The sequence below is a fragment of the Sapajus apella genome, unplaced genomic scaffold, assembly GCF_009761245.1.
Source record: "Sapajus apella isolate SASKATOON/1434 unplaced genomic scaffold, GSC_monkey_1.0 scaffold76, whole genome shotgun sequence".
Classification (NCBI taxonomy): Eukaryota; Metazoa; Chordata; class Mammalia; order Primates; family Cebidae; genus Sapajus; species Sapajus apella.
In genome coordinates this window covers 5,799,580-5,816,181 of record NW_022437016.1, presented here as the reverse complement: position 1 = coordinate 5,816,181, position 16,602 = coordinate 5,799,580, and the positions used below count along the sequence as shown (strand labels likewise).

At 44.5% G+C, this 16,602-nt stretch overlaps 1 protein-coding gene across 4 annotated transcripts in view; it reads left to right on the top strand.

The window, feature by feature from the left end:
• Positions 1–16,602, top strand: part of CDK5RAP2 (CDK5 regulatory subunit associated protein 2) — a 201,128-nt gene that overhangs the window by 42,745 nt on the left and 141,781 nt on the right. For all 4 annotated transcript variants that reach the window (XM_032251443.1, XM_032251440.1, XM_032251442.1 and 1 more), the window contains 5 exons: positions 3,157–3,280; positions 5,818–5,972; positions 12,086–12,248; positions 13,709–13,762; positions 14,579–14,698. In XM_032251443.1, the coding sequence (XP_032107334.1) occupies positions 3,157–3,280; positions 5,818–5,972; positions 12,086–12,248; positions 13,709–13,762; positions 14,579–14,698 (616 nt within the window). The remainder of the gene's footprint in view (positions 1–3,156; positions 3,281–5,817; positions 5,973–12,085; positions 12,249–13,708; positions 13,763–14,578; positions 14,699–16,602) is intronic.

The following is a 16,602-nucleotide window of genomic DNA, read 5'->3' as shown; positions in this document are numbered from 1 at the left end:
TGATGAAAAATATCCAAGACACAAAACACAAATTGCTGTACCGAATCTGGGATAACAGTTGAAATGGTGCACACGGAGATGGTAGTGCTGCTGGAAGCTGGCCCACACTGTCATACGCCCAGCTAGGCAACGTTTGTGCTGCCAGACGCGGAGCAGTCATGGCTAGCAATTGTGGTCATAAAGTTGAATGGTTGTATGTTGCATAGGTCGTAAGTCGATCAATACCTGTACTCTCAACACCCCTTTTCAGTGTTAGGATTTTTGGTAGGGTGTGGGGACAGGATATGAGATCCGCCACTGCTTTTTCCTGAAGAACCGTAATTAGATTGGAAGAATCCAGGGGAAATGTGGAGGATTAAAAAGGGTAGTGAAGCTGGCATTTACAAAATCTGGCTTTCTTGTATTGGGTAGAAAGGTAGATGAAACCAGTTTCTCTCACCCTTTCCTCTCCTCAGGGCTTGCTGTCCACCTCGTGTGTTAGCCCAGATTCTGCAAGGAAAGAAAGGGTTGAGGGAGGGAGCTAACACGTATTGAGATCCTTCTCTGTTCCATATCCTGTGCCTGGCACTTGATAGGCTTTATTGTATTTGATCAGATATGTGGGCAGCCAGTATTCCCATTTGAGTGGAGAGAAAACCGAGGTTCAGAGGAATGAGGAGACGTGCAGGGACTGCTCTGGCTCCAGAGCATACTGTGCCTTACTATGAAATAAACACATTTGTTAGCTGGTTTTCCATTGTTATATTTATCAGTTACTGTAAGAGGACATTAAAAACGAAAGCAGTCATGTTGGTGCAAGTAAATTTGATCTCTGTAGCTTTAAAACACAAGCAAAAATAATAATTCCATTAGTAGAGGGAAATTGTACCATACTACTGACTATAAATTTTATTGCTACAGAAACTGTAAAACACAAAGATGATAGATGAAAAGTTGGGACATTTATTGGGAATATATTTTATTGGTATAACTACAACTCAAACAAATGGAATAATAATAGTACTTGTTAAAAATTGTAGTCAGCCTCTTGGCAATGTATGTGATTCAGATGGCAAAACACAAAGGTTAGATCTGGGCCGATAGGTGGGAGACGGCGTGTTTGCACTCTGGTGGGCAGTGTGGAGGGGTGAGGGCAGGGGTAGCAGGCGAGCCATCTTATAGAGGCGGCTCTATAAAGCCCCATGCTTCAGACCTTGGTGAATGGGTAGCAGAAATTAATTCCTGGAAAAATCCTGTATCTAAGGATCAGGAAGGAGGGGCTTCTTGTCCAGAATTCTTTCGATCATGTGTAATGCTCCTTAAGGAGTGATAGAAATGATTGTGAGTCACTGTGAATTCAAGACAGTGATCCAGAAATGAGCCCAGGGAGTGGGGGCTGACGGCATTCAATGACATTAATCAGGAAATGGAAATGGCCATCGTGGCTGTAGCCAGCGGAGACCTCAGCAGAGGGTAGCATGAGGCTTCCCACATCAGCTCAACAGGAGCCAGTGGTGTGTGGGCCTCAGAGGCCGAGGGCTAGCATGCAGAGCTCTCCGATCAGAGAGAAACAGGCCCACATATGTGAGCACATTAATTCTGAGAGGTAATCATCTCATTTTTCACATGAGGAAACTGAGGTGTGAGAGGTAATTTACTGAGGCTAGATCATTCACCCAGAGTCACACTGAGGATATAATAGAGTAAAAATTTAGAAGTAGATCTGTCCAGCTTCAGAGCCCATGTTCTTTTTCATTTGTTCACGTTGAATTTCATTAAAATGATATGACACTGGGGCCTTCTGAAGCCTTATTGGTGAAAAGGAAAAAAGATATGAATAAAGTCTTTATTTTCGGGCAACTCACGTTTGAGACTTGGACAACAACTATGGCCCTTTTGACTTTCCATCGTTCTCAGTGAAGAACTCAGTACATGTGAGTGTCTGATCACATGGCTCTCAGTTGGAAAAATTGTATATATCTCTAAAGTAGGGCATGGGAAGCTGGTGGTGAATAGATTTGTTCTGTTGCAGTTTTTCTGAGAAACCAGCCTTAGGTGGAAGCATTTCTGTTATTATTCTGCCTCTGGAAACCTGCAATCATTTTAGAAATCTGATGAGGACTGTTCATACAGTCTTACAGAGTTATGTTTGACATTGTTTATCTTCTGGCATCAGTGGTTGTAGTCCTGTGTCTGATTTGGGCGTGCCGTTCCCACCACTGCCGGTCATGTGGAGAGAATATTCCATGGTGCTCTAGCAGTGTGTACTCTGTGTTTTATGTTAGAGTATTCAGAGTGTAGGCTGCTTATGTAGCCTCCCGTCTTCATGCCCTAAGAGTTAGCCAGTGCATGAACAGATTTGATCCTGATGCATTTAAAATGCTTTTCCCTTCAGTTGGCAGTGTACAGACCCTTACTCCCACAGATACATTTTCGTTGCATACTGCGCCTTTGCACGTTGGTTTGTCAGATCAGCTCTCTGCCCTCCTTGAACCACTGATGCAGGTGTACTTTGTTGGAAGCCCCCTGATGGGAAATTTGGCAATAGCTGTCCAGAGTCTTAGCAGTGGGCTTACTCTGTGATCCAGCTATTCCCTTTCTAGAAATCTATTCTCAGGAAGTCACTGGATAGTGGACATACAAGGATGCTTTTAATAACATTGCTTGTTACAGTAAACAGTATCACCAACATTTATTGAATACTTACTTTGTACCAGGCACTGTTCTCAGAACTTGGTATCATCAGATACAATGTGTTAAATGAACAACAGTTTAAATGTTTTAAAAATAGAGACTTGATTTAGTAAACTATAGTACATTTCATACATTTGAATTAATATGCAGCCTTTAAAAATGATATAGACATTTATTGACATAAAAGGATGTTTACAGTATATTAAGTAATAAAATCAATTCACTGCTGTGTACTAAATGGTTCTTTTTTGTAGAAAATGTCTTAAAGGCTATGCTAAAATGTTGACTTAGTTATCCTGAGTGACAAGATTATGGGCGAATCTTACTTTTTTCTTGAATTACGAATATTAAGCTAAAGAAAAAGAAGCTCAGCACAGGTCTGTGGGTGAGATGACTAACAAATATTCCTTGTCTTTTTGGGGCTGTGAAATGACCGTCATACCATCACCCTTGCATGTTTTACCCCAGTGCCTCTTTTTGCAGCAAAGCAGTTGAGAGCTTAGCTGAAGCGGGTGGCTCTGAAATCCAGCGGGTGAAAGAAGATGCTCGAAAGAAGGTGCAGCAGGTGGAAGATCTCCTAACCAAAAGAATACTCGTTTTACAAAAGGCAAGTCTGGAAATCCTGAGGGCAGCGTGTTTCTTACAGTGGGTTAATTAATACCAAGGCTGGCACAGTTTTGTTTCTTTTTTTCGTAAACCATCAGTTTCAGCAGAAACAGCAGCCACCCTTATTGAGCATTTCCTGGATTGTAGCCCCATTTCAGGCATTTTACATGTACGATTTATAACCCCTTTACCCTGCAAACTGACCATTGTGGTCTTCATTTCTGTATGAGGACGCTGAGATACAGTGAGAAGTACTAACTTGTTTAATCTAATAGGTTTAATCTAATACTAATAGATTTAATCCCGGGTTTAACTATGCTGATTTTAAAGCCCATGCTTTTTCTACAGCACCACTCTGCTTATTGTCTAGTTTAGTGCATTATTTATGTGGAAGCTGAGGACCAGAGAAGGGAAATGACTTACCTAACAGTAACCAAGCCTGGAGCCAGACTCTGACCTTTCGGCCACTGCTTGTCCATCCAGCTCTGGTCCCTGGTATCCAGCTTCTTTCCAACCATCCTGCTGGCCTTTTCTCTATGAGGCATTCCATGCCACTTCTCCTTCTATTTATTCTCAGTTAGGTATTTCCTGTCACTGTGGTGGGAGTCAGGATGTTTCCTGGCTAAAAAATTCTGTCTCCTAGATGTTAACAAGTTCTTATCTATTTTAAGGTAGTATTAAGTAATACTATTTGGTTCTTGGTCTTTGAAATCTATTGTTTTATCATGGTTTCTCTACCTGAAACTCTGGTTCTTTTTAGATATGGAGAGAAATGGCACCAAAAGCACTTCTGGATACAAAGAGCAGACACTGTATTTTGCAGTTTACAATTTTCCATTTATGTTGTTCACATCAGCCCTTAAATTGTCCTCTTGGGGGTATGTAGATATTAGGCCCAAAATACTGGTTTGGAAACAGGCTTGGAGAGGGTTAGAAACATAGCGTAGGTCAGAAATGGTAGAACTAGAACCACAGGAAGGGTCTCCTGATCACAGATTCTGAATTTTAGCTAAAATGTAATTATGAGGTGTAACTTACTGGTTCATTTGTTTTTCCCTGTAAGTGCTTTCCCATGTGTTGGGGTGCCAGGTCTTTGCTCTGTCACTTACTGGCTTTATCACCTGGGTTAAGGTATTTGCCTACCTTGAGCCTCTGCTTCATCATCTGTAAAATGAGGACAGTGATGCCTGGTTTGCAGTGGTAATTGTAATAATAACTGTGGTATTAACAATTTATTGTGGGCTTACCATTTCATTGTGTGAGACATCCTTCTAAGCTCTTTATAGACATAAAGGTAATCTTTTCAGTAAACCTCTGTGAGGTGAATACTTCTGTCATCCTTTTTTTTTTTTTTTTTTTTTTTTAAACAGATGATGAAATAGACACAGAGTGGCTGAGTCACTTGCTGAGGGTCACACAGGCAGTAAATATCAGGTAGTCTGGCTTCAGACCTGCATTCTAACTGCTATACTCTGTTGTCTCAGGATATAACTTTTTTATAGTTGGATACAGATCAGAGATAATACGAATGAAGCTCCTTGCTCAGAGCCTGGCATTTAGCAGGCATTCAGTAAATAACAGGCTTTGATGTTGTCTAAGAATATGATAAGTGATTTTTTTCAGCTTTCATTGAGAGCGACAGGAAGCCCCTTGGGGAGTTAGTGGTGGGGGCAGTACTGTCGAGGGCAAGGGTGGGGAGGAGGGAGCCAGCATTTTTTTCTGAGCTTCCTGTGATGGAGCAGGCATTTGACAGAGACTCATGGCAGCTTTTTGATGGGACGGTGGTTATCCCCATTTTATAGATTGGGAAGCTCAGGCTCAGAGAGGTTTAGCAACTACCTGAGGTCACACAGCAAGTATGTGGGAGAGCTGGGTTTTGAACCCAATTTTATTTGATGTTTATCTTTGTGATATAATGGGAGGCAATTGGTGTGAGTAGTTGGACATTCATACCTACTCCCAGGTCACTTTCATGAGCACCAGGGCCTTTTTCCCTAACATAGACACTGCCTGCATGATTGAGATAATTTCCTCATTGGCTTCTCTAACCTCTTGGGAAGAACATAGAGGTTCCCCCTCCGACAGCTAAATCACCTTGGAGATATAGAAAATGTATTTTAGAATTGTTCAGTCATTATCTTAAAAAATACAGTGAGGGCGGTAGGGGTGTGTGGGAAGAATTTGTATGGAAATTATGGTGACTCTTTGGAAATTATGTATGTTTAGTATTGAGAGGAGCATTTCTCCTTGTTCTTATTGAAGCTGTAAATATTGATCTGATTTTTCAAAACCAAAAATGCAGTTCTTAACAGAGTTGAGTCTTTTCCATTGGAAATGCCTATTACGTTTCAGGATACAAGAGGGAAAAATGGCTGGCAAATGTATTTATTACTGATTCTCTCCATGTATAGTACAATTCAGGGAGGGGAAATGTGCCGGAGAAAAAGTCATAAATATTTATATTTTAATCCAATTTCCTTTCAAAATGTTCCCAATTGTATTGAAAAATTGCATCAAATGCATTTAATTTAACTCTAGGATGTGAAAGCCGCCCAAGCAGAACTGGAAAAGGCCTTTGCAGGGACGGAAACAGAGAAGGCTCTTCGGTTGAGTTTGGAAAGCAAGCTTTCAGAGATGAAGAAGATGCACGAGGGGGACTTGGAGATGGCTCTGGTTCTGGATGAGAAAGACAGGTCTGGCTCTTGTCCTTGTCATACCCTGACATCACATTATCTGGCAGCGTGGGGAAAGAATTCTTGCCTTTTCTTACCTTTTGTCCCTTCCTTCTCCCCACGTTTCCCAAAGGACGTGAGTGACTAATGGGAACAATTGGAACACAGTTAGACAACTAGGGATAAAGTCAGGAGGACGAGAGAAGGAATAGCATAGTCATGTGAGGTCAGAGATAGTCTACTGATAGACATTCATGCTGAAACGTTCTACTCAGATACTAAAGTTAGCATTTGATTTTGTCTGTAAGCCTCCTAGGAGCCAAAGGAAAAAGGGTAGAGACAAGATTCACGTTGCAAACGAAGTAAAACAAGCTAGTAACTCAGGAGAAGCCCAGTTTTACCTGGCACTGTCAAAGGAGATTTCTCTTCTGGTTCTTCCCAAAGTGAACAGTGAGTGACTGCCCCCACAAGAAATGCCAGTGAATTTCATGTGACTTGTTTGCCATCATATCTTTTAATGCAGGCCAAGGCCCAAATTAGTATAGGGCGAGGTGTCAAAAATAAAACAGTGTAGACCAAATACAGAGCTCTTGGGTGATCCAGGATAAAACAGATGCCTTCGAGTTTATTGGATAGCTGATATGTCCTTTAGGCAGTCTTTTTTTTTTTTTTTTTTTAAGACGGAGTCTTGCTCTGTCACCAGGCTGGAGTGCAGTGGTGTGGTCTCAGGGCTCACTGCAACCTCTGCCCCCCAGGTTCAAGCGATTCTCCTGCCTCAGCCTCCTGAGTAGCTGAGACTACAGGTATGTGCCACCATGCCTGGCTAATTTTTGTATTTTTAGTAGAGTCGGGGTTTCACTGTGTTGGTCAGGATGGTCTCGATCTCCTGACATCGTGATCTGCCTGCCTGGCCTCCCAAACTGCTGGGATTACAGGTGTGAGCCACCATGCCCAGCCCTAGGCAATCTTTAATGCTCATCATATTTTGCAACCAAATTTTTGATAAAAACTTGTCAGGAGAAAGCTGATTTTATTCCTTACCATGAACCCTCCATTTTGATACTCTTGCCTTATTCTGGCAGTCACTGAGTGGAAGGTTAACTAAATAGAAACTGCTGGATAACCTGCGACCTATCTGTTGAAGAGCCAAGCTTGTTTGGAATTTGATAGAAATTCTTCCAAAGCAAATGATCTGTTTCAGAGGATACTGACTGGCTCCTTTTTCTTGGTCATTTGGTGCCCCAGCATGACGAGCACTACTGTGTTGTGCAGGTTCTGGGCCTGCTTGCCCTGGTTCCTCAACTTTTGTCTGCTGTTACTTCTGCCTTGGTACCTACCTGTGGAGATTGGAGTCTGCTTCCTGGAAAATCAGACGAGCAAATCCCAATCCTTGGGATACGATTATCCTTAAAAGGGAATAAATAGACCCAGAGGGAGAGCGCATGCCTCCATGTAAGTGCCCTAGCTTCAGCATTTGGAGGTGTGAGCATTAGTTTGGTGCTCTGCAATCTTTTCTTAGCTTTGATCTGGAAAATGGAAGTTTGATGATTAATAATTTCAGGGTGAGTGAGGAAACTTGGTTCCCCATGGACCTCAGTGGAGTGAATGTGTATTATCTCAGTTTACCCGTTTGAGACCTTGTGTTTTTCTCGACTTCATGGCTGGGAATAGAAACTTCCCTGGTATGTGCCCTCCTACTGCGCCTCCCCCCAGAGTACCGGCCTTTCTAGGCACCACCCATGTAGCCTCTAGACCTCGAGAATTCTACAGAATCATTTCTGTGTTCCCTTGAGTCTCTCCCAACCCATCAGCAGTGAGGCCCTTAGACTAAGGCTTATGGGCTTGCCTTCCTGGGGGAACTACAGGTCCGGAGGAGTTAAACTGGGAGGAGGGGACCCAGGGAATAGAATATATGAGCAGCCACCAAAGAGGAAAGACAGGCAGAATTCCTGGCACCTGTGAAGGGGAAGGAGAGTTCTTGGGATAGATTTGAAAGGAGGCCCTGGGGCAGAGTGAATAGACAAGGCTCTGTGAGGGTCCTGATAGATGCTGAGCAGTCAGTTCATTGGTTCTATTGGATCTTTACACCTTTGATTCAACAAATATTTCCTGAGCATCTTCTATCTACTCAGCACAGTGGTGATGAGAATGCAAAAGGGGCTGATACAGCCTGGGTTCCTCTCCCCAGCAATCTCATTGTTTGGTTGAAACTTACCATCTAGCAGGGTGAGAGGGATAGAGGGAGGAGCAGGATGATAAGGGCTAAGTGGGATCAATGCTGTGTTAACATATTTATCTAATTCAGTTGAGAGAGATTAGAAAAAGCTTCCTGGGAGAAGTACTAGGATGAGGAAGAATTACTTGGACAAAGAAAGGGAAGTAAAGGAATAGTGCCTGTGAAGGTCCAGAGGCAAGAAGAAACATGGCAGGATCCAGGCACAGGAGGGCGCACAGTCTGGCTTGGGTGCTGTGTTCCGGAAAGGAGGGTGGAGGAGGGGAGGTGAGGGAAGCTGAGAGGGGACTCGACCTCGCTGAAGAATTTGAGTTTTATCCTAAAGGCATACAAGAAGCCACTGAGGAGTTGGGTGGGGCTTCGGGGATTGACAAGATCAGATTTAAATTTAGAAAGGTCTTTCTGGCCGCCCTTGGGAATGGATTGGCGCTGGGGCTGAGTAGAACACTGGTTCTCAGGCTGATGCAGAAATCCAGGAAAGAGCTGATGGTGACCAAGGTGGCGGTGACAGAGCTGGGAATGGAGGAGAACAGGCTAGAAGGTAGACATGATGGGCTTGAAGGGCTTGGTGACTGACTGGATTTGGGAGATGAGGGGAGAGGCTACAACGACACACCTTGCCCAGGTTTTTTTTTTTTTTTTTGAGACAGAATCTTAACTCTGTTCCCGAGGCTGGAGCGCAGTGGTGTGATCTCGGCTCACTGCAACCTCTGCCTCCCGTATTTAAATGATTCTGTTACCTCAGCCTCCCGAGCAGCTGGGATTACAGGCGCCCACCAGCAAAAAAGCCTGGGTAAAAATAATTTTTGTATTTTTAGTGGACATGGGGTTTTACCATGTTGGCCAGGCTGGTCTCGAACTCCTGACTTCAGGTGATTTGCCAGCCTCCCAAAATGCTGGGATTATAGGCATGAGCCTTAGCAACTGGCCCTTGCCCAAGTTTTGAACGTGTGTAGCTGTGGGATGGTGCAGTTTATTGAGTTTTGTCAGGGGAAAAGGAAAAAGAGGAAATGTTTCTGGGTAGAGGGAGAGGGAAGATGGTGCCTTCAGTTGGCACATGCTGGGCTTGAGGACCTTGAGCCTCAGTGAGTAGCGTCTAGGATGTGGTTGGATATATGGATTAAGGCTTGAATTAAAATATAGATTCATTCCTTAACCAACTACTGAATGTGGCCTTGGGAATGTGTGCTGGGAATGCAGGGCTGAACATTGTCCTGCTTTTGTAGTGCTCCCAGTGTGGGAGGGGATAGATGTCAAAAAAATATATGTCATGATTGATGCTGTGATAGAGGTGAGCCCAGGGTTCTGTGCTGTGACAAGAGCAAGATGTGCTTGGGCGTGGGAATGGGGAGGGCTTCTCAGACAAGGAGTCCTGGGAGTTGGGTGAGGACGCTTTGCCAAGCAGAGAGAACAGCACATAAAGGTACAGAGCCTGGCACATTTTAAGGCGACCCTAGAGGAGAGTGGTCCTATTAGCATGTGCCACAGAAGCTTGATCGCTCATCTTTTTTGGAAGGGGGACTTTGGGAAAGGTTAACCTGTATCAAGTACTTACTGTGTTCTAGGCGGTAGAGTCTCCATGGATGTTGAATCATGGCTTTGCTAAAGGCTGCATCTTCCTTTGATTTCCCATAGGTCTGGCTGGACAGGCACTGAAACCCAATTTGTCAGTCCTGTGAATGCAGCTGTGTCTCAGGGATAGCTGTGCCCCAGGTTCACGCCCAGAGACCGGTGCAGCAGTCAGATGCCAACTGTGGATTTTTGCTCAGGGTGTGGCCCTGTTTGTGGTGAAACTCCTGGTTGTAGGATCAGTGTGCTCCCTCCCTGAAGGCAGGCCTGCCTAGGAAGCTAAGTCAAGCTCAGATGGTTAGCAGAGAACTGGAGCCAGAGTCCTTGGTTTTGCCCTGGTGAGATGGATCCAGGTCTGCCACACAGATTGACTCACCGTTGGGCAAGGCAGGGCAGGTTGTTGAATCTTTAGCGCTCATGTGGATGGGCTCTGCCAATGTCTTTCTGGGCTCCCACCGCTCTTTTTAAAGGTGCATGCTTTAGCTACTTTATTGTCTTCAATCTGGTCTTTGAGCTGCTCTGTGTCTTTAAGACAATTAGTACTGGGAAGCCCTGCAGATCATATATGCCAACAGATACGTTGTTTGGCTTATAGTATTTTTTAAAGTGTGAATTAGTTGCTAATATGTAAAAAATTGAATTTCATGCAGAAGTCTGGATTTCCAGCTTTTCTTTAAAACCTGGGAGATTGGCAGCCCTGGGTATCATGTTGCTGGATTGAGGCTACCGCTCCGCTTAGATGGGCCTGGTGCTCCAGCTTGGCCGCAGGAGTCCGCACCAGGCCTGCCTACTTTTTCTGTTCCCTATCTAGAACTTGCTTTAAGGTTACTAAAAAAAAAAAAAAAAAAAAAAAAGTGTTTCGTTGACGTATAAATTACATACAACTCAGTGCTTCAATTTTAAGTGTATATTTTGGTGACTACCTTTCCCGTTGATTATGTGACGATTTCGGAGTTCAACCCCTAGAGGGCAATCTTACACCTCTTTCCAGGTTTTCTGGGGCATTGCACCAGTGCTGCCTGACACCCTGTATACTAGTGCATTGCTAGGTGTTTTAGTTACCTTTGTCTCCCTCCTTACTTCATCCTGGGAAGCTGTGTTTCACTAGGGCAGCTCTGTCTGACTGCAGAACATTTGTTCTTTCTACCAAACAAAGTTGCTTTCTAGCCCTAGCTGCAGAAAGGCTATTCCTAGGGTCTTCTGACAAAATGCTAATTGCTACATGTTAAAAAAAAAAAAAAAAAAGTAATAATTACAGCAACTGCCATTTGTTGAGTTCCACCATATTCCAGGAGTGGTGCAAGGTTGTTTTAAATAGCTTGTCTCCGGTCCACAATCGCAAGTCAACCCTGTTTTGCAGCTGAGGAGGCACAGGCTCAGAGAGGTTGAATTACTTGCCGTGGCCAAGGGGCAGTTGCTATGGGATAATTTGGTAATTATATTGTGTTTGATAACACAGCCCACAGAGGGATGTGTTCACCTGTTCCTGAGGGGGGCCCTAGGGGTGCAGGGTAGCAAAGCTTCCTGGAGGGGAGGTGATACTTAATTAACTCTGGCAGGATGAATGGGTGTTTGTCAGGTAGAGGTGGGGGTGAGATGGGGGTAGGGTGGGGAAGGGCATTTTAGGTGGGGAATAGCATTCCCTCTGAATATGGAATGCGCATTCAGAGGGAATAGCATAAGCAAAGGCGTAGAGGCATGAAACAGTCTGGCTTCCGCAGGGAACTGGAAGTGAGGCTACTGAGTGGAGACGGAGAGGGCAGGGCGATGGTTTCCTGTGAGAGGAGACCGAAGCTGTCAGCAGGGGCCTCTGATCTGGTAAGCCCTAAGACCTGGGGCCTAGAAAGCCTGCGAAGGAGTTTCACCTTTATCTTGAACATCAGCGTGTTTTTAAACTTTGCCCTGAGAAGCCTTGGCAAGAGGCTTCTTGCCACTTCTTCCACACTCACCAGAACAGCTCTGCTTCATTGGTTTTGTTTGCTTAGATTTCAGTGGCATTTCTTTTGGAGAGAGGATTTCTTGGCCAAAAAAATTAGTAGTCCACTGCTGTTGGTGGGGGCCGTCAAAGGTTTTTGAACAGGAGTACGGCTTGGTTAAAGTCCAGAAGTTCTGAGCTGAATTGACTGGAGCCAGGCTGGAGGCAGGCAGGGGACCAGATAATGTCACACAAATTCTGGCCCTTAATCTCCTCCCTGCAAAATGTGATTCTGTTTATGTTCAGCCATTGTATATGTCTACTTTGAAGATACCTGGCCCCATTTCCTGCCTCCTCCTGCTCCACTGAGCTAAGAGAACAGCTTAGAATTAATATTTAAATTTTGTTCTCTTTTAGACTGATTGAGGAGTTGAAGCTGTCTTTGAAGAGCAAAGAAGCTTTAATTCAGTGCCTTAAAGAAGAGAAATCTCAGATGGCATCTCCTGATGAGAATATGTCATCTGGAGAGCTCCAAGGACTTTGTGCTGCTCGGAGGGAAGAGAAGGAGAGAGAAACTGAGGTGAGGTGACGGGACATGAAGCAGGGACTTTAATTAGCCGCCTAGACTCCTCTGTGGGAAATGGAATGCGCATTCAGTCCTTATGGTTCACACATAGTCTGCTTCTAAATATGAGTTCCCTGTCAGCTGAGGAGTGAGCAAAAACTGCCTTTGTCAGGAGTCCTGTCGTTCTTTTTCCTTCACAGCCTCCTGTTACTATAAAGAGTTGCTTAAGGCCAGGTGCGGTGGCTTCCACTTGTAATCCCAGCACTTTGGGAGGCCAAGGTGGGCGGATCACGAGGTCAAGAGATCGAGACCATTCTGACCAACATGGTGAAACCCTGTCTCTACGAAAAATACAAAAATTAACTGGGCATGGTGGCTGGTGCCTGTAGTCCCAGCTAGTCGGGAGGCTGAGGCAGGAGAATCGCTTGAACCTGGGAGGCAAAGGTTGCAGTGAGCTGAGATCACACCACTGCCCTCCAGCCTGGCGACAGAGTGAAACTCCGTCTCAAAAAAAAAAAAAAGAGTTGCTTAAAAAAACCAGTCCTTACCTGCTTGCTCTGTTTTACCATGTATTGATTTGCTATTACCTGGGGACTTTATTTTCATCCTTTGGGCTTTCTTAGGATGCAGTTGTGGTGCATTGTTTTCCATCTTGCCTTTTTGGTTAGAAGTAGGTGTGAGGCCAACTTTCGTCTGCAACTTGAGAGGTAGGGTGGGAAGGGGTACAGGAGAGGTTCCGCATACCCCCTTATTCAGTCCTGTTAGCCACCTGGTGAGATATAGCTCATGGTCTCCTTGTCAAGTTTAGAAACAGGCTCAGAGGAATTGTTACATTTTTCCAGGTTCCAAGAGATGGGTTACTAGTAGCTGACCCCAAAGCCTCCCCGGACTCCTGCCCCCGCACTAGGCGGCCTCCCCAGCAAGCTCTTTTGAAGAGGGTGGGCAGGCCAGGGAAGTGCAGGTAGGTCTTAGTCTAGGCCTTCCATTCTTGTTGGACTAAGAGTAGCCGCTGCACGTGGTATGTTCACATTGGGGATGTTCCGGCTGTTCACAGAAAGTCTTGATTTCTTCATGGGGCAGAGCCTGTGTTCCTGCCGTGGCAGTGAATGCTGTAGCCTTGGCAGTTCGTTTTCATCTGTAATCCACAGCTGTCTCCTGCCCCTCCTCTCAACCCTCTTTCCCACTTCCCCGGCCCTGCCCTCTAGTAGGCCTCCATCTTGTTCAGCAGCACCTTGGTTTACTCTCTGTGGGGCTGGTGATCAGCTAGTGTAGGTTGTTTGTCTTCACGTTTTTTCTTCATTCAAATCAGGCAGGGCTTTGGGTGGGGCAGAGAGAGGGAGGGGACACTTGTTTTAATGAGTTCCACAGTAGTGGGGGAAAGTGAGTAGGCAACAAGGATGTGCTCATTCTAATTGTTCTGGAGAAGCTGTTGGATTGCATGTCTCTTCTTCACACCAATTAATGCCTTTTCTTAGGCTGCACAAATGGAACATCAGAAGGAGAGAAACAGCTTTGAAGAGAGGATCCAGGTATGCTGATACAATTTTAAAAAATGTATTGAAGATTTAGCCTATTCTTGCCTCTTGTTTTATTCTGAGTGCAGCAGATAATTCTGTCACAGTAGCTGTCATTCACTGAATGCTGCTGTATGCCAGCCAAGCATAAGGTACTCTAGAAAGGGTTTCTTAATCTTTGCAATAACTCTGTGAAGTAGGCATTTCCATTTTACAGATGTGGTACCTGAGGCCCCGAGAGATGAGGTCACTTGCCTAAGAGCACATAGCTAGGAAGAGGTAGAGCAAAGATTCGGACCTGCCCCTGCTCCATGGTTCCTCTGTCACAGCAGGAGGCATTTGTGTAGTGCCTGCCAGCTTAGAAAGTGCTTTCACATCCATTATCCCATTTGATCCTCGCAGCAGCCCGGGAGGGAGGCAGTGGTGATTATCTTTAGAAATGAACTCAGACTATAAATGCATAGTTCAGTCTCCATCAAAAGGAATGAAATTAATGATCTGTTATTTCCCCCAAATAACCTGGTATGGTTTCAAAGACTCTGAGTGACTGTATTCAGATTCCAGAAGGTATTGGAATCCTTCCCATAGGAATAGCTGTCATCGTCTTAACTGATTTGATCCCCTTCCCTTCACCCAGCTCTGTTGCCGGGAGCGGTAACACAGTAACTTGGAGCTGATGCCACTGTGTTCAGCTCCACTTGGAAACATTAATCACAGGTTGACAGGAATAAGATAGAATAACTGCATTTGAGTGTGCTCTTAAAGATATATTTACAGTGCATTTTGGTTGGAACGCATCAACTTAGTGAATCTTTTTCTAATCTAATTTAGGCACTTGAGGAGGACCTGAGAGAGAAGGAAAGAGAAATTTCTACAGAGAAGAAAAATAGTTTAAAGAGGGATAAAGCCATTCAGGGTTTAACCATGGCATTAAAATCAAAGGAAAAAGAGGTATGTCTGATACACTTAAGTAAGATTTTTCTTTATTAGTTTCTATGACTGGCCTGTCCTACCCTGAATTTTTAGCTTTAGATAAAAAATTTATAAGAGAGCTGAAACAGTGAAGTCGGAAAATGATGCTGTAGTCAACCGGAAATTCTTTTGGAGTGTCTAATCCAGTGCTGTCCAATAGAAATATTTGTTACATATGTGATTTAAAACTTTCTAGTGGCCACATTAAAAGAAGTAAAAAGAAACGAATTTTAATTGTGTGTGTGTATATATATATGTATATCCCCAAACATAATCATTTCAACATGTAATCAATAAAACAAAAGTAATGAGACAGTCCACACTTTTTTCCCAGAACTAAGCGTTTTGAGGTCCAGATGTGTTTACAGCACACCTCAATTTAGTCTAACTGCATTTCACATGCCGAGAGCCACATGTGGCTAGTGACTGCGGCATTGGATGATGCAGGTTTAATCTTTTGAAGGATAACAGAAAATTGAGATAAAGGAGTTTTGGGAGGCAAGGCCATGGCTGAGCCAGTTAAAGAGCTACCTGAGTGTTGCCTCTGTCATCCAAGGTGGTAGCTGATGGGCCTGCGCTGTTTTCTTGTCCTGACTATGGCAATCTCTTGTGTCCTAGTAACTATGCTAGGCACAGACACAGAGAAGAAAACCCAGCTCTGCCTGCAAGTCTACTGGGATGAGTGTTGAGTGATGTGGTTGAGGGAAGTGTAGGGAGCTGGGGAGGTAGAGGGAAGGGGACCTGATCCAGATTAGGCGTGGATGTCACGTGTGGGGAGTAGTGCTTAGAGGAGAAGATGTCTGAGCTGCATCTTAAAGGATGAGTAGGAGTTAGTTGGGAAGGAAGGCAGGGATGGGGAGGCCATTTTGGACAGAGGGAGAACATTGGTCAAGGTGTTTAGTTAGTAGAGACCCTATGTGCACCACAGACAGTTTGGAGTTGTCAAAGTGTAAAACTTAAAGGAGGAGAGAGAAGTTGAAGCTTCGTCAAGTGGCCAGCCGGTGGGGGTTGAGGGAACTAATCATATTGAGCTGCTTGAGTGGCACTTAAGGCCTCTGAAAACTCTTAAGCACGTTTTCGTTTTGGAGAGGTCCCTGGCTCTATCTGAAGTGTGGATTGCAGGAGGGAGAGAATGGAGGCTGGGAGACCAGTAGCCTCCGTGAGAGCCAAGAAAGGCTGAATTAGAGCAGTGGGCACAGCAAGTAGGAATGGAGGGAGAGGGGCTTATTCAAGAAATAAATTCAAAGTAATTAGAAATAGGGTTGGGAAAATTAGAGGATTAGATGTGGTACTTCAGAGAAGCATAATGAAGGATGACTTATAGGTGTCTGGCTTGCATGACTAGAGGTATGGTGGTGCCACTGACTCAGTTCAAAGCATGGACAATGGAGGCTGATGGCAAGATTTGGGGCAGTGGTAGATGTGATGAATCTGATTAGAAAGTGCAGATGTTGAGGAGCCCATGGACCATCCATGTGAGATGTCCAGGAAGCGGATAATGTGCCTGCCTAAAGTTTGGACAGAGCTCAGTCCTGAAGAGGTCAATCTAGGAATCCCTTGTGTACACGTGTGAATTAAGATTTTGAGAGTTGATCTGCTTATCTAAGGAGAGTATAGAATGGGAAAGAAGGTTGACGATGGGACTGCAGAGGACATCAGAATTTCAGGGATAGGAAGAGGAATGCACAAAGGAGACAGCAGGAGTGGTTGCAGAAGTAGGAAACTAACCAGGAAACTGTGGTGGTGTTGCTAAGGAGTTTGAATGATCACCAGTGTCAGATGCAGCAGAGATTTGCCTCCTAGCAATAGTTGTCATGGTGGGCATGATGGCCTTTTATTCCAACATTTTGGGAGGCTGAGGTGGGAGGATCGCTTGAGACCAG